The 25,787-nt window shown below is 40.3% G+C and overlaps 1 protein-coding gene across 2 annotated transcripts in view; it reads right to left on the reverse strand.

Moving 5' to 3' along the window:
• The window catches only part of dock11 (dedicator of cytokinesis 11), an 88,612-nt gene that overhangs the window by 16,593 nt on the left and 46,232 nt on the right, over window positions 1–25,787 (reverse strand). For both annotated transcript variants that reach the window (XM_039609327.1, XM_039609326.1), the window contains 13 exons: window positions 24,634–24,754; window positions 24,424–24,490; window positions 24,238–24,285; window positions 23,746–23,891; window positions 18,843–18,958; window positions 17,188–17,325; window positions 12,236–12,418; window positions 11,849–11,962; window positions 9,663–9,878; window positions 7,955–8,012; window positions 7,188–7,294; window positions 2,517–2,639; window positions 394–507 (listed from right to left, as the gene is read on the reverse strand). In XM_039609327.1, the coding sequence (XP_039465261.1) occupies window positions 394–507; window positions 2,517–2,639; window positions 7,188–7,294; window positions 7,955–8,012; window positions 9,663–9,878; window positions 11,849–11,962; window positions 12,236–12,418; window positions 17,188–17,325; window positions 18,843–18,958; window positions 23,746–23,891; window positions 24,238–24,285; window positions 24,424–24,490; window positions 24,634–24,754 (1,551 nt within the window). The remainder of the gene's footprint in view (window positions 1–393; window positions 508–2,516; window positions 2,640–7,187; window positions 7,295–7,954; window positions 8,013–9,662; window positions 9,879–11,848; window positions 11,963–12,235; window positions 12,419–17,187; window positions 17,326–18,842; window positions 18,959–23,745; window positions 23,892–24,237; window positions 24,286–24,423; window positions 24,491–24,633; window positions 24,755–25,787) is intronic.

Genomic DNA, 25,787 nt, shown 5'->3' on the forward strand with positions numbered 1-25,787 from the left:
TGACTGACTGATTGAATGAGTGACTGATTGCAACCTGCGGGCACACAGCCAATCTGCAGTGGGAGCCAGAATTATGTGTTGCAGGAGATCACATGTTTATTTCCTTCAGTGACATGCAAATCAATTTGTAACTTTTATGTAATGTGTTTTTTCTGTTATTTTGGTTGATATTCTGTCTCTCTCCATTAACATGAAACTACCACAGAAACTAGAGACGACTCTTCATCTCTTTGTAAGCGAGCAAAGCATGTTTTACTATAATGTGACAAGACTATTAATACTGTTATTTATATTGTTTGAATCATCACCAGGCCCCGTATACACTCAACATTTACATTTCACACAGTCTTCGTGAGTGTGTGGGTGCTTTCAGAAGCTGCTTGTTGACCTCACCTGTCCATAAAAGGCCACTCTGAAGTAGGTCCCGAGCAGCCTGCGGCCCGACTGGATCACCTCCATGATCTTATTGTACGCTCTGTGCAGAGTTTCGTACAGTCGGCTTAGTTTCTGGAAAAAGTAGAACAGATGCCATCAGAGTTTGCCTGTTGTTAGCGATTGTTTGTTTATCGCAGCAAGTGGGCCGTACACACAAAGCCGGCACAGGAATTTGAGTTATGCAACTCGGCAAAACACACACGAATTAAAGTCTATTTGTTTTTGTATACACAAAAAAAACCAAAACTGCAAACCCACGGCTCAAAGAAGCAATTCTGTATATCAAGACAAACCAAAATATTATGACCAGCCCTGCCAAACATGTCACTGCTACATCGTGTGGTGCCACCCGTGACCTCCTTGGGCGTGGACTCTGGACACCAGTCAAGGTGTCCTGTTGTATTTGGTTAGCCAGTCATCCCTGATGTAGTTTAAGTGCTGGAACGTCTGTGGATCAGACTTGTTCCAGCACAGACCCCAGTAGACTGACGGCGCCAAGAAGGCATTGCTATTTCTGAGCCACACACACATCCAGTGCAGGAGCCAACGCACTGCACACATTGTCATTTTGACATTTGGTTCATGCTGTTTTTCAATGCTGTTACAACATGTTACAGTGGAGGCACAGTAAAGGCTGATATGACAGAACAGGTTAAGCGGGTATTTAAAAAAAAGAAAAGAGTGGGATGAAATGCCCAAACTTATAATCTAACACAAACAGCAGTGCCAGTGGCTCCTCAGGATTGCAATGCTGACATCTCTGATTTCAAACTCAAGATGCTTCCTGCATTTTTTTATTGTTTTTCTTTAAGTCTGTAAGCACACAGGAACGTTTTGGCGAGTGTTCACAGTCGGCGCTTTTAAAGGCCTCTACCCTTCACTGCTTCAGGCTGGTGCGCACTGAAATAAAAGGAGATGTTTCATGCATCATATGACTCTTCTTCTGCACAAAATGAGCCCTATTAGTGCTGCCTGCTCCAGTCAGAGACGTTATCAGATGATGATGACGAACTGGTGGTAAAAATCGATATAGAAGATAAATATAACAGTGAAATGCAACACTGTTGCAAACAAGACAAGAGGTTAACGCAGCAAGAAATTGTTAAACATGAGATTTAAAATAAATTTCAAAGTTTCTTTTTGTTATAGTTATTTATGGCAGCTTTCTTAGTCACAAGGGGCCATCACAGCAGGTAGCTGCCACTTGTTTGATCTGGCAGGAGTTTTTTAGATTTTTATGCCAGATTCTCTTCCTGCCACGACCCCGAAGAGATCTGTGTCACCTAAAACTGTGGCAAACGTGTAAATCACTGCGGAGCCGAAGCTCGAGTTTATTATCAGTGCCCTGATATTTGTTTCTGATCAGAGATTAAAGGTCACCAATAAAAAAGGAGGCGTGGTGATTACTTTCATCAGATCAAAGTGAAATGACTTTTGGATTAAACACGTATCCTTGGTATGTCTTCTAAGTTCTAGCAGCTGCAATTCCTTAACAGCAGATTAGAATAACCTATAACAACATTTAGGCATTTTCTGCATCATTAAATGATTACATGCAAGTTCCAGTAACCCTGCGATGCACACTTTGCATTGCTATAAATGCATTCCCCCAGCGGATAGCTGATATCACACTTAAAACACACTGTTGAAAAGGTGTCACGTCTAGCTGATTTTAAACTGAAACTCTCCGTATCAGGTCATGTCTTCAGAGAGAGCCACTTTCATGACTCAGCAAACTCTGACTCACAGAATAACCCTCCGAATCCACTGAAGCTGCTTTTGTCAAACTGGGATAGTCACCATCCCCGAATTCTTACAGGGTGAGAAGGTGCGCAAAGTGAAAATATGCACTGTGAAGGGATGAAATGACATCCCGCTAAGGAGGTAAAGTTAATGAGAACTTCATGTGAAAGAGGACACTTCTGTAAATGCTAGAGATGGACCGATCCGATATTACGTATCGGTATCGGACCTTAAAAAGTGGTATCGTGCCATCTCTAGTAAATACAGGCCATTTCCTGACACTCACAGAAACATGGTTTTATGCACGATGGATGCGTGTAAGGACGATGTCACGCTACCTCATATTCGTGGCGCTTCTCATAAATGGGGATAACGAGTTTGGCGATGTGTGTGATGAGTTCGTAGCGCTCAGCTTTCCACAGCGCGTCCACGCAGACCTCGAGGTGTTCCACCAACACTTCCTAAACAAAAAAAGAAATGTCCTTAAAATGTTAACACTGATTCATAAAAAGGGACCCATTATGCTCATTTCCTGTTTTATTTGTGGACTCTGGTAGAGTAGCTTTGCATGATTTACAGTTTGTACTGAGCCTTGGGGCAGCCCCTCACTTCATTCTCTGTCTAAAACAAGCCAATTAGGCTCCTCCCCCGTCGCACCAAATGTTTCCTAGATGGTTCACTCTCAAAGCCAGTGTTGTGCCCCCCTCACCCCCATTGCGGAGCTTAAAAACTGGCACCTTTCGCACGTACGAGCGTTCACTTATCCGAAAAAGTGGCACTTCCGGGCCATGCGGTCCCACCATGCGCGCTCTGTCTTCTCCTAGCGGGGGTGCGTTTTAATTAGGTTCATCATCCGCTGTGTGCATTTTGGCTTTTCATGGTAAATTTATACAAACAGGAATTACTTTGTCTTTTTATCCTTACTTTGTCTTTTTATCCTAACACTATAGAAAGACTTGTTGTTAGACAGTAGAGCTGAAACGGCAAATTGTGTGTGTGTGTTTTACAAGCAGATTTTCTACAGTTAGTTAAGCGACTGCCCAACCGTGTTGCATTGTCACATTGTTTTTAACAACTGCGCTTTGTTGACTGTTTCAGACTTTAAGACGCCGTGTATCTCAAGAAATGGGGAGATGAACTGCTTTTTTGTCTGTTTCTGAGGGTGGGGGAGGAGGGATAAAGGTTGATAAGAGCCAGCCAACTCCTTCCTTGAGCCTGACACCTGCATGTTAGTTTGTGTATTTGACCGTCTAAATTTCTAATTTTTTGGACAAAGTACGCATTGACTTTTTCTATTCTTTTCGATACTTTATAAGTATGAAACTAAAGATTTTGAGTTCATGCACATTGTGGAACAAGAATCTAAATCTTTGAGTCACAATGATTTCTATAAAAACAGGTTGTTTATGGGGATAATGTGACAAATCTTTTGTGGGCCCTAATAATGATCAATGGTAATTGAAGAGGAAGCTTGAACCCAGGCTCTGGACATTTTCATGACAAGTGACAGCGCAGACATCTGCTAATGAGAGAACATGTTTTACCATCATAAAGACTGTGATATGAAGCATTGTTAAAGTGGCACTTCAGTAATGCTGATGGGAGAAAGAAGTGTTGACTCGTGTTTTTTAATAGATGACTTAAAACACTAAACTCTAATTTCAGGGGTTTATTTTAAGTTTACAGAATATAACATGTGGTAAGACGATGAGTTTTACTTCTCACTGTCCGTGTTATGTGTGTCCATTTATCATGTATGCTGCTTTGCTCTGTGGACTGTAAAATGTTTCATTGTATTCATGAAACAAACCAGAATTTCACTGTTTGCATCTTTTACTGTTTTTCTGCTTTTGTTCACTCCAAGTTTGACAAAACCCACAGCTCAGTAACAACGTGGAGCAAGTGTATCTCAGTGTATTTAGCAGCTTTTTCCCTAAACAGTCAGCTGACTGAGAGAAATGCCTGTAGTCATCCACTTTTGTCACTGTGAACGTTGAAGGAGCTTTGTTCCACAGACACCTTATACTAGTGTTCCCTACACTTAATCCATCACTACTATGTTCTATTTAAATCCAGATTCCTTTTATAGCTTCCAATGAAATTTGTTAAACTGCTGCTTAATGGGACAGAAGTACACGTCACTCTTTACTAACACATTGTAGATAAGTATATTGCATATTTCTTAAGAAATGAAGCGTAATCTGCATTTTACCACATCTTTTAAAAACATGTATCCTTTTTCAAACATGTATCTTACATTTAGCGCATACCTTACCCTATGTACCCATCGGTGATGAATTGTAAAGTTACAATTCTTTTATGTAAAAAGCATATTTTTTTGTATATAAATAAATGTTGATGTTGTGCAACGGGATTGCGTGCTTCAATTTTACTTATAATGTGCCAAATCACTACAACAGACGACTCAAGGCAATGCCGTCCAGAGTAAGGATCTTTATCAAGTTTGTGCTACTTTTTTCAAGGAACAGCCGGTTATTGGTAAGGGTGACTTTATGTGTTTGGTTACTTACTTAAGTGTACTACTGTGGAAAGTTTAACCTTACACACATAGATCTGACAGTACAGGATCTGAGGAGGTTCTGAGGTAACTGTTTACAAGATGTTGTATCCTATCCAAAAGTTCTTTGCAATTTTACATTGAGAAACATTATCCTTCACATATTTCACCCACGTAAAATACTATGGTCATCACACTGTCATTTATAATTGTTTAAATAACTCGTGTCTTAAGTCATTCCATCAAATAGATAATTATAAAAAGCCGCGTGGTTCACTTTTACATCACAAAATGTTAGAAATATAAGCCGTCCATAACAACCTGAAAGTTTGGGAGTTTAAAATGCAAACCGATGGAAACAGAAGTATTGTGTAAACATTTATAAATAAGAGCTTAATAAAGACGCTTCATTTCTTAAGAAATATGCAGATGGAATGATCTTTATCAAAAGTGGAAGCTACATCTGTGGCTAAACCACTATACACCACAACTTTAAAAAAAATATAGTGTGTGAGGCTGTGTAAGTAAAGGGTGGCTTGCCCTTCTCGCCCACATGTAACAAAACATCTGTTGGGGGTCGTGGATTTGACACCTCAGCATTGTGAAAGTGGGGGAAGCATGCTTCTGGCTGGGCATCAGATTTCTGCTTACAACTTAAAATCTCAGTTCTAAATGAAATTAAAAAATGTTTCTGTTAGTGTGGCTAATGTATAATTTGACTTCTACGGCACACACACACGCGAAGAACAACACAGAGAAGAAGAAGAGGGGGTAGTTTACTACGCATTATACAAAACGCAGTCATTAATCTTCCAAATGTATCTTTCTGTTCTGACTTTAGAGTCCTTGTTTGTTTACTGAGCCATGCTTTGGGAATCATACAGTTGTGATACTGGGGAGAAAAGGGTAAGATGTGAGAGACTAAACCATTACACACACACAAAACTTCAAAAATCTAAAGATTGTGTGAGGCTGTTAGCTGTGTTGTCCGGCAATATCCTTATCTACAATGTGTTAGTAAAGAGTGACGTGTACTTCTGTCCCATTAAGCAGCAGTTTAACAAATTTCATTGGAAGCTATAAAAGGAATCTGGATTTAAATAGAACATAGTAGTGATGGATTAAGTGTAGGGAACACTAGTATAAGGTGTCTGTGGAACAAAGCTCCTTCAACGTTCACAGTGACAAAAGTGGATGACTACAGGCATTTCTCTCAGTCAGCTGACTGTTTAGGGAAAAAGCAGCTAAATACACTGAGATACACTTGCTCCACGTTGTTACTGAGCTGTGGGTTTTGTCAAACTTGGAGTGAACAAAAGCAGAAAAACAGTAAAAGATGCAAACAGTGAAATTCCGGTTTGTTTCATGAATATAATGAAACATTTTACAGTCCACAGAGCAAAGCAGCATACATGATAAATGGACACACATAACACGGACAGTGAGAAGTAAAACTCATCGTCTTACCACATGTTATATTCTGTAAACTTAAAATAAACCCCTGAAATTAGAGTTTAGTGTTTTAAGTCATCTATTAAAAAACACGAGTCAACACTTCTTTCTCCCATCAGCATTACTGAAGTGCCACTTTAACAATGCTTCATATCACAGTCTTTATGATGGTAAAACATGTTCTCTCATTAGCAGATGTCTGCGCTGTCACTTGTCATGAAAATGTCCAGAGCCTGGGTTCAAGCTTCCTCTTCAATTACCATTGATCATTATTAGGGCCCACAAAAGATTTGTCACATTATCCCCATAAACAACCTGTTTTTATAGAAATCATTGTGACACAAAGATTTAGATTCTTGTTCCACAATGTGCATGAACTCAAAATCTTTAGTTTCATACTTATAAAGTATCGAAAAGAATACATTTATTCCAATGTATGAACTACACTTCTTGTAAAAAGCTGATTGGAAATGCATTCAAAAAAAGCTCCTGCCATGACCTTCCTTCTGTGAGCACACACACACACACACACACACACACACACACACAATTTGCCGTTTCAGCTCTACTGTCTAACAACAAGTCTTTCTATAGTGTTAGGATAAAAAGACAAAGTAATTCCTGTTTGTATAAATTTACCATGAAAAGCCAAAATGCACACAGCGGATGATGAACCTAAGTAAAACGCACCCCCGCTAGGAGAAGACAGAGCGTGGATGGTGGGACCGCATGACCCGGAAGTGCCACTTTTTCGGATGAGTGAACGCGCGTGCACGAGTGTGCATGTGCGCGTCCTCGTACGTGCGAAAGGTGCCAGTTTTTAAGCTCGGCAATGGGGGTGTGGGGGGCATACAAATCCCACCACTCCCCCCTCCCCCGTTAAAACGTAAATCCAAGTACAAAATTCAATGACAAATAAGCCGTTTATTTTTGTTTCTGTTTTATTTGAGGTAAAATGATTGTTTAACCGCGTTGTCTGACCGATTTCTATTTCTTCAGCGCATGTTAAATAAGCATTTTTCCTGAACAGGTGCCACACCTCAGTGTAATAGACATCCTGCATGCCGGCGTCTTCCTTCATGGCAGCTTCCTCGTCGATGTTAAAGGTGATTTTCTTGAAAGCTGCCAAGCCGCTGGGAAACAACTCTGGTAAGCAAACAGCAAAGATGAGTGAGAACAACAAAAAATGTTTCGCATAAACCTCCACTAGGACATTTCTACAAAACACATTTCTATTTATTTATTTATTTATTTCCCTCGACAGGTGTGGCAGGTGTTTTTGTGACGCTGAGAATTCTCAAAAATCCAGACAGGTGTGAACCACAACCAAATGAAACACATGAAAGGTGGATATTCTTCGATTCCCCACATGCTGTAACTGCCTGGTGATAGTTAATCTACCCGGTGAAAGGTAGATACAGTTTATACATGTTGCTACCTCTGGACTAGAACTCAAACAAATTTTCAGAGATAAGCTTTGTCGTCTACCAACTGTTGTCAGCATATCCACCACACATTTGTTTAGCGGATTACAGAGACTTACAGCCAGTTTTGCATGAGATAAAGATACCTTTCAAAATAACGTACGGCATTGTGAGAATTTGCTTTTGCGACTTGTCACCGTGCTGTGGAGTGTTTGCACATGGCAACAACAGCGATGCACAAACAAACTGCCATGTATATCACCAGGAGGTCCACAGCAAAGGCCGGCTGCTTCACGAGTTGAGAGCAGATCAGTTACACTAGGCACACAATGCCAAGAAGGATCAAAGCATTGCTTGTGTGTAGAAGGGTGGGGGACCTTACTTTTCCTGTTCAGGTATTCCGCAACCAGCGCAGCTACATGAACATAACACATCGCAGCCTGTGGAGACAAGAAGAGGTCATCATGAACAGAAGAAACACACTAAAAAAACTTTTTTAACACCAGGGCACACTGTTTAAATGCAGCTGGCAATTGCTCAATAATATTTCAAGCAACATGACATTATTACACACGATTTTCGAGGCTGGATTTAAAGACGTTTTGTGTTCAGTCATTCAGGCAGATATCTACAGTACTACAGCCACACCTACCACTGAAACGAAACTGTCTTCTCAGACTGTGCGAAATAGCTCTAAGGCACGAAAGCCGTTTTTGACTTTCTCTTATCCTTTACTGAAGCAATATGTTTCGCCACAGAAAGAAATGTAATGTGGACTTGTAATAGACAGTAGCTGAAAAGCTCAGCAGTTCTTTTCACTTTACTCATTTGATTGTATATAATAATATTCCCCCTGTTGAAACCCATGTTAATAAACTTGACATCATTTAAAGTGTAATTAGTTTTTGTGTGGCTATATTTGTGTAGCATTCAATCCATTATTTAAATGTTTAGTAATAAACATCAAGTACAAAAAACGCATTCAGGAACATTGCACATGAATGTAATTTGTTGTGTATTTAAACTGTTATAACCTGTTACTGTAATCTATGTAACAAGGTCACAAAAAGTTAACATGATATTTCTACGCCTATATGTGAAGAATATAAAGAATAGCAGCTCTACATAGAACTATTATCATGTTGACCCTCACATCAATAATAAATCAATAAATCACTGAGCTGACCTTGAACACCTAGATGTCTGCTAAACTGCATCACTAATTTGACCGCTGTCCACACACCTACAAAGTCCAGAACACACGCACACAACGCTACCAAAAACCCAACCTCGCTGGCAGATCAAATGTTACAATCCCTCTGGAGTGTTTAAATTAAGTTGCTCACTTTATAGTGAAAAGTTTGAGAAATCCTTTGATAAAAGTCCTTACATAAATATAAACTTTTAAATAACTAAATGAATACACTTGACCTGCACTTAACAGCGCAACAGCTGGACCACCCAGGGTCAAGTTCTATATCAGTCTGCACCTTTGAACTCGCTTTCCCACGATCTAATCCTGACCAAATGTTTCCTTGTATAATATTGGGACTGGACGTATTCACGCTATTAATATGAAAATTTATGGCAGAGTCTCAGAGGATGCAGGATTCAGTTTTGTTTCTTAGTCACCCTGAATAACCTTTTGCTGCAGCATCGCCAAAAAACACAAAAACAAAAGAAAAGGGGGCAAAAAGTAAGTGGACTTCTACGTTTAAAGTTTCATTTAATAACAATAAAGATACTAAATGTTGAAAATACTCAAATACATGTTGAGTTGGGCCTATAGATATTACAGTGTCCAGTTTGAAATGACAACATCTCGGATTAACTTTAACAACACTGCAGCTGAGAAAAGAAAACATGGCCTGCAGGACTAATTCTGCAGGCCAGGTGTCAAATATTTGTTTTTGGTGTTGCTACAACACTGAAAAAACAGTTGTCTTTGAGCCACTCATTGTCTGTGTACCAGACAGTGTGAATGTGATTGATGTGTGATCAAAGATGTCTGGTCAAACAACACAACCTGCCTGACTAAAAAGGGACAGACACAGAGACGTCAGAATCCCTCACAGTCTTCCTGTTCATACCTCTGACAAATCTCCATTCTTGAGGTGCGCTCTGGCCATGCTGTCCAACCAGGTCCGCCTCAGCTCAGGGGTGCTGGCGTAGGACCGGGCCAGGCTGTACTGGAGGTCCAGCAGCATTTCAGGATCTTTTTCATGCTCTCGCATCTGGGCTGTAGCCATCAGAACTGTGCGGATCCGCTTGGTCAGACCCTTCACTTCTGAGGGGAAAGCTGTGGACTGCATCAAACATACAGACACTGGTTAAAAAGGGAACAAACCGAGGAGTTAACATGAGCGGGGCTTTGTTCTTCAGATGTGGCCTGCATCCTGTTGCTAGACTAAAATTAACTCCTTTAAACTTTTTAAGTGCAGCTTGGGGGGTGACTTTCTAATCTTTGAAAAGGCTCTTATTCTGATAGGAGCAACAGAAGACAACATGCAGGTCATTCATATTGCGCTCCAGCCTTCATTTTATGTGTGTTACTGCCTTGTTAATATTTTCATTATATTACAGTTACATTACAATCTTACCTATGGCTATGGTTGGACTGCAAGCGATGCTGAGTGCTGGTTATGTAAGGTCCTACCCACAAGAAGGTGCAAGAGACGTAGGACCAGATTTACTCTGCATTAAAATACTAATATTGGAGTTTACTCAACAGCAATGCACAGAGACAATTTAGTGACTAAAGGTGTGAACACATTAGCTTTTGCTGCTGCCTGTGCTTCCTGTGTATTTGTTTCCCTTTTTAGAGCATCGTATCGGGGAGGAAGCTATTTACAGAAGAGTTTCGTGCCAAGCAATTAAGAGCCAAAACTTGTTGTAATTTGCACCTTTGATAGTTGCAAGTTAAGCCAAAACTTGTTGTAATTTGCACCTTTGATAGTTGCCATGAAGGTCAATTTGTTTGAAATGTCGGCAGGGGAAACAACACCAGATCACCAGCTAGTCAGAGCAAATCAGAGTCATTATTTAGTCATTATTAACCAACTGCTGTATCACACAGCGTGGAGGAAGAACATCACCGAGTTACGCAAGTGGCACAGCAACACCAGCTCATCTATTATGGACTTGTCTGTAGTAAAGCAGCATTTTCTCTGGATGATTGTTACAGTCTGTGTGAGCTGTGAAATGTATCCAGATGAATCCAGTCTCCAGCAACCTCCATGATGCTGCAAAGTCCAGTCAGTTTCTCAACAAGCTGGTTGTTTGTGACCTCTTATTTGTGCTAGATTGCATTGGCCATTATTGAAATGAACCGTGCCTGTAATGCATTTTTGAAACGTAAACTTTTTATTCTCATTGTCACTTTGTTCTGCTTAGTTAATCAGTAAATACTATACGCCTTGTTACACTGTGCCATAATTCACACTGGTAGTAACTAGTAGTACTACTAGTAGTAACTTGAATCTGTCATCTACACCTCCTGAGCGGTATTTACTGTTTAACCAAATTACTTCAGTCAAGCAACGATTCAAATTCACATGAGGAGTAATGTTTCACAAATGTGATTGTGTGGCTGCTCTTAAGAGAGAACGCAAGAACACAAAGAAATAACAAGGGGAGCGAAACTTCCTCCCTTCACTCGCTCATGAAAGAACAAGAGAAATGAAGCAGGAACAACCTGAAGGTTAACTCAGGCTTAATTAACCTTCAGGTTATCAAAGATTGTCAAAGGGTGTGTGTGTCTCAAGCTCAAGGCTAACTACGGATTGACAGTCTCTTCCAAATAACTCATGACAAAAACAGAGATACTTTGGTGGTTAATCATCCAGTACTAACTAGACTAGCTAAATCCTGATTAACAAGTTAAAAAAAAACAAGTCATTAATAACAGCTTTAATACTTTAATACTATAATTACTGTTTTTGAAGTTTAACACTAATACCTCAGGATTTCCTAATCATTACACTCTGTCTTCTTAAGTGGAGTGAAGCACCGTGCTTTGTGTGTACTACAGAAAAATGGTGAATAATAGTGAAAGAATCATGAAGCAATGAGTAACGACTTGTTGTGACACTTCATTTACACAAAAATGAAAGAAGAAAGTGTGTTTTTAGATAAATCTATAGAGAGCTATATCCAATTGTACATTATATCCAAATAGACACTCCTCAGTGAATAATAGTGAAAACATTAATGAATAATGTTTGTTGGTGCCAGCTGTGATTGGTTTTCCTTCTGCTTGTCTAGACTTCCACAATACCTTCATGGCCTTGTCGCTGTTTGCAAAGTTGTTGATGATGGAGAGAGACTCCTGGAAGCGTGAACTCCCGGTCAGCGCCACGTCAGAAATCAGCTGGCTAACTGCAATGATGATCTACTCAGGAAAGAAAAGCAGGGGAAGGTGGAGGGGTGGGGCAGTGGGCACGGAGAAAGATGAAAATGAAAGGAGGAAATGCCCACACGATCCAGTAAATAGTGTCTGTACTAATCACTGCGAGATAATAGAAAGAGAAACTCAGCAGACAGTCTGTAAACATACTTTACATTCTTCTCCTCCCTTACTGCACGTGAATTGCTCAGAGGAGCGTGCTTGGAGAAAAGAAAACCGAGTGCTGAACATCAAGTGTTGTCAACAACAACACTTTACCTGCAGGTGTGTGCGTAGGAAGGTCTTCCTCTTGGTGTACTCGTAGTTATTCCTCATGAGCAGGTAGAGCAGGGCTGACGCCTCGGCCCGCAGAGAGGCCAGCTTGGAGACGCAGCACTTGAGCACCTCGCAGCACAGAGCCTCGCATAGCGTCACGCGACCCTTGAACAGCACCGAAGGGAACTGGCGGGACAATGGGTTAGTGTATTAAAGGCAGATTCAGGACAGGGCTGGGTTAGAAAATAGAGTGAGTGTGTAGGAAAGAGCAGGAAAACGATAAATCACTGATTAACTCTATGTCACCTCTATGTTCCTGTTTTTCTCAGGATTATAGGGCTTGATACACAGTGAAGATATCATATTAAAACTTTGTGTTATGGTAGATACTAATAAAAGGCCAATATAGATTTGGCTGAAAATCAAGTTAAAACCACTCCAAATGGATCACAAAAACATAGTAGACCTCCTGGGCTAAGTACCTAGGTTGGCTAAGCATTTGACCTTCATTGTTAGCACCCAAGGTCAAAGTTCACCTCGAAATGAATTTCAAGAAACCATATTGAGTAATAATATATCACATGAAAGTGCATGGAGAGAGTTGTACAACAACTGGGTAAAGGAGATAATAAAATACACTTCTCTGGTAAGTAAACCTTCGAGGTCATAGGTCAAAGGTGAGACATTAGGATGCTGTTAAAAATAAGCAGGATGACATCAGCATGTTTCAATCAAAATATCGTAAAATTTCAAATTTATTCAGGTTTTTGGGGAAATCAAAGGTCTAGAAAACCTCTGCATCATCAACCTATGTATCAAATATGACACACTTGGTGTTACAAGGTTAATGCACATTTTTTTTTGTAATTTTATTGTCAAGAAGTAACAAAAAAACTGACCTGTTAACATTTTAGTTATTCTTTCACATTGTAAATACAAGCAATGACCCTGATTAGTTTAAACTAGTACATCTAAATTGAACTGTCCATCCATCCATCCAGCCACCTCCTCCAGCTTGTCCCAGGGAACACCAAGGCGTTCCCAGGCCAGCCAAGAGATATAATCTCTCCCGGGGCCTCCTCCCGATATAAACTGAACTGTTTTAAGTTATTTTAATGTTTTGCCAATATACTGTATTTGTTTGTGTAATTATTACATTTCACAATTCAGAATTTCATGATAAGAAAAACTAAAGGACCCTCCTGCAATGCCCGGCACAAAGCCTCATGAGTCTTGTGTACCAGCTAAGTCATGAGTCATGTTTAGACTTGAATTAGTCTCGATGCGTGATGTCGTTACCAGTGTTTGTGTGGCCAAGAACAGCAAAGGTTTGCCTGTTAACAGGAAAACACGGCACGCTGCTGCCAAGATTGTTGACTGCCGGTAAGAGTTTTAATCTAGTGCACTTATAAATATAAAGCTGTGACGAAATAAATAATAAAATGTGACAAAAACATTTGTCACTAACTAATGAGGGGGAAATCTGAACTGTTCATCTGCATTTTTTTAATTTACTGCAAAAGAATTCTGCTCTTAATGTCCTCTCTGCCTGTATCACCGTTTTATCATTCATCAGTTCTCAAGTTTTCGGGCAGTCACAATAGTCACAATAGCAAAAATGCACTTCTGGAAGTGGAAAGTTCTGCTTGTCTGCTAACACAGGCTGAGTGTATTAAAAACAAGCAGACCGGATGAGAGCGCGACTAATCCGCTCATTAAAATAACAGTCGGCACAAGTTTTACGCATGTGTTTCACATTGAAACAGATCAAAGAAAGCCAACTGAAGGAGAATCAATATGTTTCTGATACGAGGATGAGCTCTTCTATTATCAGGCGCTGTGCGTGTGTGTGATAACTGGATGAATCTGACCGCTCAGTTGGAGCACAGGATTGAGCCAGAGAAGGCTTCATTATTACAAACTTCTCCAACATTTACAAACGTGACATGCAGAAGAACGCAAAAGATCACTGAGTGTCAGCTCCCGACCCGTCCTCATGTGAGTGCAGTCGCTGTCTGTGCATCGTCAGGTTTTAGGTATTTATTTACTTTGAATGGTTTTGGACGCCCAATAATAGCATTTGTGAAGACATTTCCGTTTGGAGTGTGAAGAATCCAATACTGAAAGAAGAAAGAAGAAAAAACAAAAAGACGCAACTGTGTGTCGACTGCTGAGAACAGACAAACAGGCTGTTCTCAGCTTGCCTGTGTGGTGGATTTTTAGCCACACAAAACTGCGGCTAAGACCCAGAGACACCGCTCTGCCTATGTGAAAACCATGTTTGCATATTTGCCTCTTGCAGTCTATGCTAAGTTCACATCAGTTAACCAAGTAAGTTACTGTTATAACAGAAATGAAGGGGCTCTGCTTTAAGCTTGCAGGCTGAGGACACAGAACAAGGCAGACATTTTTTGCTCACAGCTTTGGGGTCATCGTTCATAGTGATAACATCCTCATTCAGCATTTAAAATAAATGAATGACGACTGCCGAAGCAAATGCAAATAAGGGCAAGCTTTTGCCGTTTGTGTTGTTAAATTCAGCATGCACTAAACTGAAAAATCAAAAATGTTGTAGAAATAAACACAGAACTACAAGCACTCAAACCTCTGCCAAGACATTTTGTTTTCTTTGTTCCTTTTAAACAGTAAACAGCAGAAAGAAACAGTTTTAAATAATTCTACACTGTAAAAAAAATCCTAATATAAAAGTATTTTACTGTGTATTTTACAGTTTTGTTCTGTTCTTCTAGAATATCATTAAATTTACATAAATAGACTGATCTCACATTTCAAATGTAAATTAACGTAAAATCACTGTAATGTAATAAAACATAATTTTCTTGTTTTTTAAATGTATCTGTCTGTACATATGCATATTTAGATTGTTAAAATACATTAACAAATGTATCATGATTTCACAAATATGTGTCCGTTATTTGACAGATTGAACTGTGAAATTCAAATGTAATGCTATGGAAAAATATATAAAATGATTCTCATAAACTTTTTTTACATCAAATAATAATAATTATTATTGCTAATTAGGGCGATCATGGCTCAAGAGTTAGCAGTTCGCCTTGTGATCAGAAGGTTGCCGGTTCGAGCCCCGGCTCGGACACTCTTGGTCGTTGTGTCCTTGGTCAAGACACTTCACCTACTGCTGAAGGCCAGAGGGGCCGATGGTGCGATATGGCAGCCTCGCCTCTGTCAGTCTGTCCCAGGGCATGCAATCCATTATTATTTAAACCAACTGTTAACTGTATAGTTCTGTGCATTTAAGTATTATTATTCATATTGCCACATTCATTGACCTTGTTTATAGGTAATTTCATTGTTTAATCACTTTAAAATGTTCCTAATTTAATGTTTAAAAGCACTTGAAAAAGGCAAAATCCCATGTACAATTAGGGCAACAAACTGTATTGTCATTACTGAAAATAACCGTATTTTCATGAGAAAGTTATTTTCTGTTATTTTATGGTATTATTTTGGCCCCCCAGCTGCTGGGGTGTTTAACAGTGTATATAGCATTATTATCACTGTGACCTTCACTTCAATCTGTTGACCTTGAAAGGAGAGGCCACCCATCAAATGTAATGTGATATTTTAAATGTTTACAAAGTACTTTCCATATGTTGACATAATTTTTGACCTTGAAGACCTTTTAAAGGCTTGTTAAGCTGACCCCACTCCACACTCCTACAAAGTTTTATTATACTTCCGTTAAATTAAGCTTTTTGAGTGTTTGCAGACAGACTGACACACACACACAAACACACACTACTAAACACAACCTAATAAATCTGGCTGCGAAAACAACTGTGTCCGCACTGCTCAGTTACTAAATGGACATCATGTCTCTTTAGTAAATGTCTACAGTAGCATTTAAACACCTACTGATGGTTTTGCACTCCTCAGTAAATGTGACTCATGGTGTCTAAAACTTTGTTTTTACTACTTTTATCCTGCGTAAACACTAAATATCTGCAAAAGAAACTACTGTAAACAGACCACTGTGTAGAAATAAAGACAGAATGGATTAAAGTGCAAATTGCAAAGACTATTTTTTGGATCTACTTTCAGCCGCACATTCACACACTCCACCATTTGTGTTAATGAAGGACAATATCTGCACTGTGGCTCACTCGTGTGCCTTTAACAGTTTGTGCACAAAATCTGTTGACACAGGAAACCTGGACTACAAAGAAACCAGAGAGCAGTTTATTGGTTTTAGAATCTCACAAACCACATTGTTTGACATTTTAATGAACCTGTACACACTGTAATCAATTTGCAGACAACAATTCTCCTGATCCAAGCACGAGTGTTTAATGTGTTCATGTTCTTTTCCTTGGATATTTACTATTTGCAGAAGCTAACCTTTCATGCTCGTACTGTAACAGGAGGAAGCACGCCAGAACAAAACCTTCACCGCTGCTCTTCTCTGATTCATCGCTTAATTAACCCACACGATACTGATACTGCCGATATGATAACTCTAGGAAGAGGGTGGTTCTTTCCCATGGGAACTACCTTTATTACCTCAGCAGCTTTTGACTGAGTTGTGCTGAAGCTCATTTCTATGCAATATAAGAGTGAGAAATACTCAATTAAATACATTTCAGAGCATTTTTCTAGCCGGTGGCTGGGAACGAGGCAGCAAACACAAGTAACAAGGAAGAGCCAGGTTACTTTATCGGAGCAGTGTGATCTATGGGGTTTTTTTAGCTATTAGACGGAATGAGAGAGAATGGCTGTGTGAAGGCTGGAACCAGACATCTCACTCATCTCATTGTTCACAGTGGAAAGTTTTTTTAGGCAGTGGCAAAAAGAAAAACAAAAATGTATATCAGCTTCGGTCATCAAAAACATGGCATGTTTACCTGTTCCAGGCATCATCTGAGTCAGACTGATTTTACTACTGAGCAATACTTCATATGAATGTGAACAAATACCTTGTTAATGAAAGCCCGCAGTGCGGCGAACACATGTTTGAGGGCAGCTTCTGACTGGCCGACTTTGAGGAAAGTCAGGTAGACGTCAAACACCTTCTTCATCAGCGCGTTGTGACCGTCGCTGTCCAGCAGCTGGTTCTGAATCACACAGACAAGAATAAATACACTAGCACTTTACCAAAACCTTCATACATGCACAAAATATTAGTGCAAACTATATTCATCAATTTCCTACGTTACTGTTGACGTGTGAGCAGACTTATCAGCTGAACGATGCTGTCTGCTTGCATAAGGACGTTTTAGCCGCATCTCATTCTGTTCTTATCGACTCAGGCTGATTTAAAAGCAAATGAGATGACAATGACTGATGGCAGCGGCTGAGTTTTTGGGATCCTACAATTTGGGATCCAGTGTCAGTATCAGTACTCGTGCTCGCATCAGATGAAGCCATTGATAAAGTCACTGTTTTGAAAAGAACACAGCTACAGTATGAGGATACACCCAATAAAAGCTTCTATATGTGAGCCTGCTTGTAATGTGGCAATGCGAATTGCGTAGGTTGTCGGTTGCAACTTTCTTGAGAAACAGCCAGACAAAAACCCAGACAAACAGCTGCCATTGGAAACCCAAGAAAACAAATAAAAACGATGACATCTAAATATGTCCAACTTCACTCCATCCTCCCCAAAGGACTACTTGAGAACAACCCCAGATGTTCAGTAGGCTGGCTGGGGTCCAGAACTGTCTCGAAAGCATATCTCCACTTAAGGATAATAAGCAAAAGGACCAAGTCTGGTTTTTGGGTTTGTTTTTTTCTTTAGGTAAGCTGCATTAAACAACACCGAGCAGCTGACGAAGCTGTGAAGTCAAACACAGGCAGAGCAGATAAAACGGAGAATCAAACTCTCCCAGAATGATATGAACCTGCATGAAGGATTGAAAACTTAACTTCACAAATACAGCAAATACAGCCATCCACTGTGAAGCATCAGGTCAAGACTAGGACTTGGGTTTAGCTCAGGAGTGATGGTTAAACTCCAGGGGCTTTAAATGCTTGAATAGCCTCTCATAAATACAACAACAACAAAAAAATGGGCCCAAATTCCAGGCCCCACAAGTTTGAATGCATTTCTGAGGCTCAAAATGTGGTTTTAGTGTCAGGCTTATAGTTAGGTTATGATTCAATTTATGCTAGGGGTTAGGGTTAGGCATTCATTTTTGTTGGTTAGGGTTAGGGTAAGCAGCTAGGGAAAGCATTATGTCAATTAGATGTCCTCACTAAGATATAAAAGGCAGGTGTGTGTATGTGTGCCAGAGTGGAGCAGATAAACAAAGATAACAGAAAACTGTTTAAAAATGTATTTATTTTTTAAATCGTTCATTTAGACAACATCAGACTCAGCACTTCACTTACTCGGGTCACTTGCAGAAATGTGTAAAGAAAAGATGAGCATACATATTGAGATTTTAAGAATTATTAGTAGTATTGAGCTTATACAGAGTGTTATTAAGAGCTGAAAACCTCTTAAACATCACGGAGGCTGACTCAAAATTTCATAACAAGCACGTCACTTGTTTAAGGACTCAGTGACATTTGAATCACTTTAAAAGCTTATCTACCATCTGTGTGGTTTGACTGTGTGTGTAGTGCTTACCTTGAAACACTGAGTGAACAGACTCAGGATGTCCAGGACGCTGAGGCAGACCTCGGTGGAGATGTTGCCTTCTAGCAGAGCCTGATGGTGGATTTCTGCTTCTGACGGCCCTGCCCCTGAAACACAGAAACACAGAGACATAAAGAAATCCTGAGGTGCTGTGCATGCTAATGGTTCACATTGCGGTGTAGAAGAAATTCTAATTCTAACCCTTTTATCCAGAAAAGGCTGATGACTGCAAAGTTATTCTTAAGTATTGTTGTGTTTGCTGATTTCCTGCTTGCTTTGAAATGGTCATTTACATACAGCTCATTAGGCAAATGCTTCATTGACTGATTTAATTGCACAAATCAACAAGTAATTAAATCTTGTTTAAGATACTCCTAGTAGGTACCAAATGTTATTAAAGAAAATAACATCCAGCTCAAGTCACGTTTTTCATTATTAGCATACAGCCAGAGATAAGAACAACTTGTTTCTCAGTAAAGTGCAAAATAACAAGGAAAACACACGTGACACATCAGTCTATAGTGTACATGCACAATCATTTCATACACAGGTTATTACATGTAAACCTTTTGAGAATCCCATAAACAGCAAACACTGCATTAAAGCCACAGAGGATTCTTTTAAAGAGGACTTTAATGCTAAGTTCACAAGCAGGTCTTTGTCATAGCCTTCGTTTATGTTTAAGATTATGATGCGCCCATTTATTTTCTGCAACAACGTTTTCTGTGGTGATTCTACACACTGTTGCATTAATCTAGCATGGCTGCAAATCCATTACGTGAAGACCAGAGAGGCCTTAGAGCCCGACATACTGCGGTCAGTGGCTCAAGATAATGTCTGTTTAGAAAGCACAGCCTGAGAGTCAGTTGGCTAGCTCTGTCTTAGAGGAGTGGCATTTCAAAACCATGATGAACTGTTTCCTTTCAGTCGATTCACTCGGTACAACACGTAAGTATGGGATATCACACCCTCGGTGTCCTGGCTGAAGAAACCTTTATTCATGCCTTTCAGGCGGATGATCTGTGATGACGTGAGCACAGCCACGCCTGCGCATATAGCCGCTGTCATCACAGTCATCTTGCTCTTCACCTCGCTACAAACACCTCTGCCGAGTTGGGCTAGCGAGCTGTTGCTAGTTAGCTCCATTGTCTGCTAATGTGAACTTAGATTAACAGCCCCTGTTGGTGTTAGTCTCCATCCCTCAGTTGGTGCGTAGGCTGCCCACGGAGTGCTAACTAACAGTTTTCCTGTGCAGCGAGCAAGCAAAGCAGAAATCTTCTGTTTGCTCTGTCCTCAAGGGTGCGGTTTCTCTTTGCACGACAGTGACCAGCACGATGCCTGCCCTGTCTGCCTGGGGATTGTCCACGGCAGGAGAGCGTTGATGGAGCCCGAAGCCTGTGCATTTTCTCACCAGCTCTGGCGCTGGCTTTGACGGGGTGACAACAGGTGCACATCCCCATGCCATATGTTTTTGAAAGGGGTTCACCGGCTGAGACACGTGTCCCTGCATGGGACTTGTCTTTGGTGCTTGAGGCCATTTGTGGCCCCCTTTTGAACCCTGTCTGTGAATATAAAATTTCTCTCGTATAAGACTTTGGCTTCAGCAAAGCGAGTGGGTGACCTTCATGCTCTGTCTGTGCATACATCCTGCACACAGTTCTGTCTTGATGGACACAAGGTCGTATTGCGTCTGAATGCTGGTCATTCTGTCTGCTTCGCTAATCCAACCAGAGGTAGAGCTCTGTCTAAATAGAGGCTGTCCCACTGGATTATAGAAGCCATCTCATTGGCGTCTTTATGGTCTAACTTTGTGCCAGAGGGTGAAAACGCCGGGAAACCAGGGAAATGGTAACCTCATGGGCTCTGCTTCAAGGGGTACCTGTAGGTGATATTTGTGCTGCAGCTAGTTGGGCCTCACCACACACTTCACACTTTTGTGCGGTTTTATCGTTTGGATGTTACAGCCCCTTCGGTGGATCATACTGTCCTTTCTGCTGGGTCGACCACACACTGAGGCGCTGGTGCCCCAACCCCAGTTCGGTAGCTGCGCTGTGGGGCTTGTATATATTTCCCATACTTAAGTGTTGTACCGAGTGAATGGACTGAAAGGGAACAAACAGTTATATCTATAACTTCTGTTCCCTAAAAGCCAACACACTTATCCCACACTTATGTATTGTACCTAGTTCTTCTCCTTCAGGGAATAGAAGTTATAGGTATAACTGTTCGTTTTACTTGAGCTATGTATTACAGCAGGTCATTACACGGCTAACATCTGTGTTTGACTATCACAACATCTCAATGAGGCATAAGTGTAACTTTGGGAGATCAACTTTGCATTAATAACTCCCGTGGATACGTCCTCGCTTAATGCATCAAAAGACATCTAAACACTGAGAACGCACACGTGCATTCATGTTCTAAAAATACTGTCTTCTGATGATTCAAAGATACAATTTTCTTTGGTAATTTTCACACTTTAGCACTTGTGAAATCAGCGGTCACGCAGTTGAGAAACTGCTGCTCTGCTACAGAACTGATCGTTTCTAATAGTTCTTTAAGTAGCACTTTATAATATGGTCTGCGACTAACAGCGTAATTCCCCTGTAATCAGATGTCATTTCAACCTATGTTACTTGAAATTACAATGTAATTACATTTACCTATAAATACCTAAAGGTAGAGACAATAGAATAAGGAGGAAACAAGTCAGGATTTTACAGGAAACAAAGAAATGACTATACTGTAAGTAATTTTAAGTAGTGTACAATTTCATACTAATTTTGCAGAAAAATGTAAATAATCATAAATTGTAATCTTGCCTTTTTACAGCTTTATTTAATATTTATTATGCTGATGTGTATTTATTATTTATCATTCAATTGTCCTTTATTTTTACCAATATAAAAGTGATAAGGAATGTTCTTCTTTACCAATTTACAAGAAATGATCAAAATTTTGCAGGCCTATGTGACCTACAATAACCCCCTTCAAAATCCAGCCTGCACCCCAAAAAGCACAGTGTACTTATGCCGGGCTCACACTGTGCGATTTTTTCAGTCGCGCGATTCAGCTCCTGCTCAAGCTGTACGATTGACTCGCAGGGGTTAGAAGTTCATAGGTCACGATGCAGGGTCTCACACTATACGGCCCGATGCTCTGATGCGACCTGAGTGCTCACACTGTGCGTTCATAAAATGAAGGTTATAACAGAAATTCTGCCGCTCGCTCTCCCTCTCTGTCTTTCACTCACACAGACACGCACACCACCACCATCAACTTTATGAAAAACATTGATCAGGCAGCTGTGATTGAGCAGCAGTGTAGATCCAACTATTTTCACGGTTCTTGTGGTCGTGATAATTTTGTGAGGCCACATCGAAAAGGCTCGGGTGAGCTTTCCAAAGTTCTACAAGTTGTGCCTCCATCGCTTGTGTCCAGATCACACGCTGCACTGCCGTGCTGCGCCGTCTTTTTCGCTGACATTTGTGTTTGCGCGTGCGCAGTGTGAGAAGCTGCAGTGACACCCTCACGACGGTCGGGAGGATTTCAAACAGGTTTGAAATCCTCCCGACCAACGATGATGATGATCGGGAGCTGGTCGTGAGGTGTTAATCGCTTCTCGTTACCCGTACACTACACGATGCACGCCGCGCGATGAAGGACAAACTCGGGCCGATTGCCAAAACGGTCGCACGACTCAAAAATCGGCTCAAAATGGGTCAAAAATCGCACAGTGTGAGCCCGGCATTACAGGGTAAGATGGGAAAATGCTGTTGTTTTTTCCACAAATTACCAAACAATAAAGAAGTATTACTTACAGACTATTAAGATTTACTTACAGTTTAACTATTTGTTTCCAGTAAAAACCTGACTGGTAGTATTAAGTATTTGCAGGAAAATCTTAATTACCTAGTAAATAAAATACATTGAAATTCCTTTTGATTACAGGAAAATTATTGTCCTACTAAGAAGTTTTCTTTTTTTTCTCGTCCACATGCGCAGAGAAGAGCTGAATAGTTGAGTCGTTAACACACTTTTTTCAACTACTCATTACAGCAGCAAATATGACACAAATTGGAGCGTGACCAGCAAACATCCTACCAGAACCTACACGTGGAGCTGGTGTGGTGGAAGGATTGAAGCAACAGGCAGTGATGCAGCAGCACTCACATGACAGAGGTTGAGACAGAACATTTTTTAACTTTTTAATGCCAAAATTGGAACGTGCACTTGGTTTATGATGTGATGGGAGTGTTAGTGTGCATGCTGTATTGTAGCTCCAGTTGCCTCCAGTTGCTTGCATCTGATTCTACTACTTATAGATTTTCATGTACTCAAATAATACCAAATAAAACAATAACAAAACTAATAATTTCACATTCATACATTTCTTAAATTAAACACTTTCAAAAGAAACACTTTCATTTCAACAGAAAAGGTGGACAGGCTCCAAGCTGACATTTTCCAGTACAGTGATAATAAGGACTGTCACTACAGACTAGGTGTGTCACATTAGGAATGTAACCGCCTCTCTCCAGATCCTCCTGTGCTGCTGTGAATCTTTCTGCAAGCCTAATCTTTAACAAACAAATCACTGGTTGTGGAATTATTTTCTTTCATATGAAATATTCCTGTGCAAACCTCAACTGTACGCAGACTCCCTCGGCTGGACTCAGTCGCTAAAACTTTGAGAACTCCTTCAGAGTACACAAATGTAATCTAAAGCTGATCTCTATATCACTTTACCCGCATGATTTCTTGACGATTAGTGCAGTGCTGGCAGAACTGACAGTTCCATTACAACTTCAATTCCTGCAAATTTCAAGGAAACTTACATGTGAAGTGTTTTGCAACCTGACGTTTTGCATGTGAACTAGTGGGAGTGCCTTACCTATGTTGAGGGTGAGGGAGGCTTCCATGGTGTTGAACTGGTGTATCTTGCTCTGCATGAGGCTGGCACGGTTGCAGCGCATGGCTGGCATTGTCTGAGACTTTCCACCTGACGAGAACAGCTTCGACACACATGCCTCCTGGCTCCTATATTGATAATAACAAGAGCAAGAAGGAAGGAGGAAGAGGAATAACATAAGACCCTGTTCCTGTAACTCTCACTGAGCTGGATGTATTACGATATATAACAAATATGTTAACACCTGATAATTAATAAAAGATCGACACAAGCTGATTAATACCAAACAGAACACTTTAATTCATTTCAAAAAAGAGGAGTAAAGGTGTATTTCATTGAGACATACCCACATGACCTGGCACGTAGCTTCCTTAAAACTCAGCTAAATTTAGTTGGGTTTCAAATTTCAGGTGCTGACAGATAAGGTAAATATGACACATAATACAAAGGCGCAGCTTTGTTTTCCAGCCTTACCTGCCGATGTTCCTCTTTCCAATGTAACGGAACTGAGCTAGACAGACCCTGCGGAGAAAGGAAAACATGAAACACGAGGCACCTTTTGCATCCACTTAGAATGTTGACACAAGAGTGATAGAGCAGTTAAAACACATGTATAGTTTTGCTTAATATTTACATATGGGTGTTTCGTTAGCTACTCACTCGAGCAAACTGAGGAAGTTCATGATGTCTTGAGGGCTGATTTTGTTCCAGTAGGCCATCAGAGTGTCTGTGGACAAAAAGACAGATAAAGTGGACACACTTGGTGACATGATTTTAGTCTGCCAGAGCAATCACTGTCAGAAATAGCAGAACAGGTAGTCGAGTAAGTGAAGATCTGCATGTGCAATGTGGCTATAGAGCCTCACTGACCTTCTGACAAGGTCTTGGCGATGTGCAGGAAAGAGAACAGGAGGCCTTTGATCTCATATTGTCCCAGTCTGCCGATAGGAGGCATGGTGCTGCTGCTCATGGTGGAGGCGCGTCTCTGCAGCTGGAACAACACACAGAAAACACTCGTTAACTAATTTTAAATCACTCACAAAAAAGAACTGATAACACCCAAGACAATGTGCCTTATGAATATATAGAGAGAGATATTTAGGTAAACAGACACTGAAGCCAAATGTAAAAAAAAATTAGCATCGTCAATGGTTAAAATAAATTTGATTAAAACCCATAATTTACAGTTAGTTAACTGGTTAATAATTGTTTTGTAAACAATACATTGTTATAATACTTCCTGTAATATAATATGATATAATAATTCCTGTGGGGTGGGTAACTAAAGAGTGTGTGAACCCGGACACTGTGGTCCTAACCGTCTAGTTTTATGTACTTCCTGTTTGGTTAGGACCAGCACTAGAGGAAAATCTTTGAGTGTCAGAGGATCTAAACGGTTGTATTTTACAGAAGGAGAATCATTAATTTAAACCCAGACTTGAGGACAGGCTCACTGATGAAACCTTTGTTATGAAAAAAATCCTGAGCACAAATGCAAACAGCGTGTGAGAGGTTGCTTTCGCAATGTCATCAGAATCTAAATGTTAATGTCTCTTATCAGCAAACACACAAAACAAACATGTTATTACCTTTGATTACACAAAGCAGTGACAAGAAACAATCCTTAGCATTATGCTGATGAGGTGAATCGTGGATGTAAACATATATAGATTTACAGATAACCAGAAACCACTGAGCAGAATTTCATCAGCCCTGGAGGTGAGGAGGAGACTGAGAAAAGGAAGAACCTATTAATTTTTCACCTGTCTTTGTTGAGAGTTGGTGTGGCAAAAAAAACCAGTGACCTTAGGGGGAGAATATAGTTTCAAGGTGCCTTTTCAGACTTTCTCACGTTGCGACTAATTGTAAACACAAGCATCTGCTTATCTGGCATCTCATCACGAAACATGAATGATCGCTCGTTCACATGAAGCTGGTGTTTTCCAGTATAAGCCAATTGACACGTTTCCCAAATGAGTCATTGTTGAAGAGCAGGAGAAGTGTTTGTTATGTTGGCTTTGAGT

Source organism: Oreochromis aureus, linkage group 3 (assembly GCF_013358895.1).
Source record: "Oreochromis aureus strain Israel breed Guangdong linkage group 3, ZZ_aureus, whole genome shotgun sequence".
Lineage (NCBI taxonomy): Eukaryota > Metazoa > Chordata > Actinopteri > Cichliformes > Cichlidae > Oreochromis > Oreochromis aureus.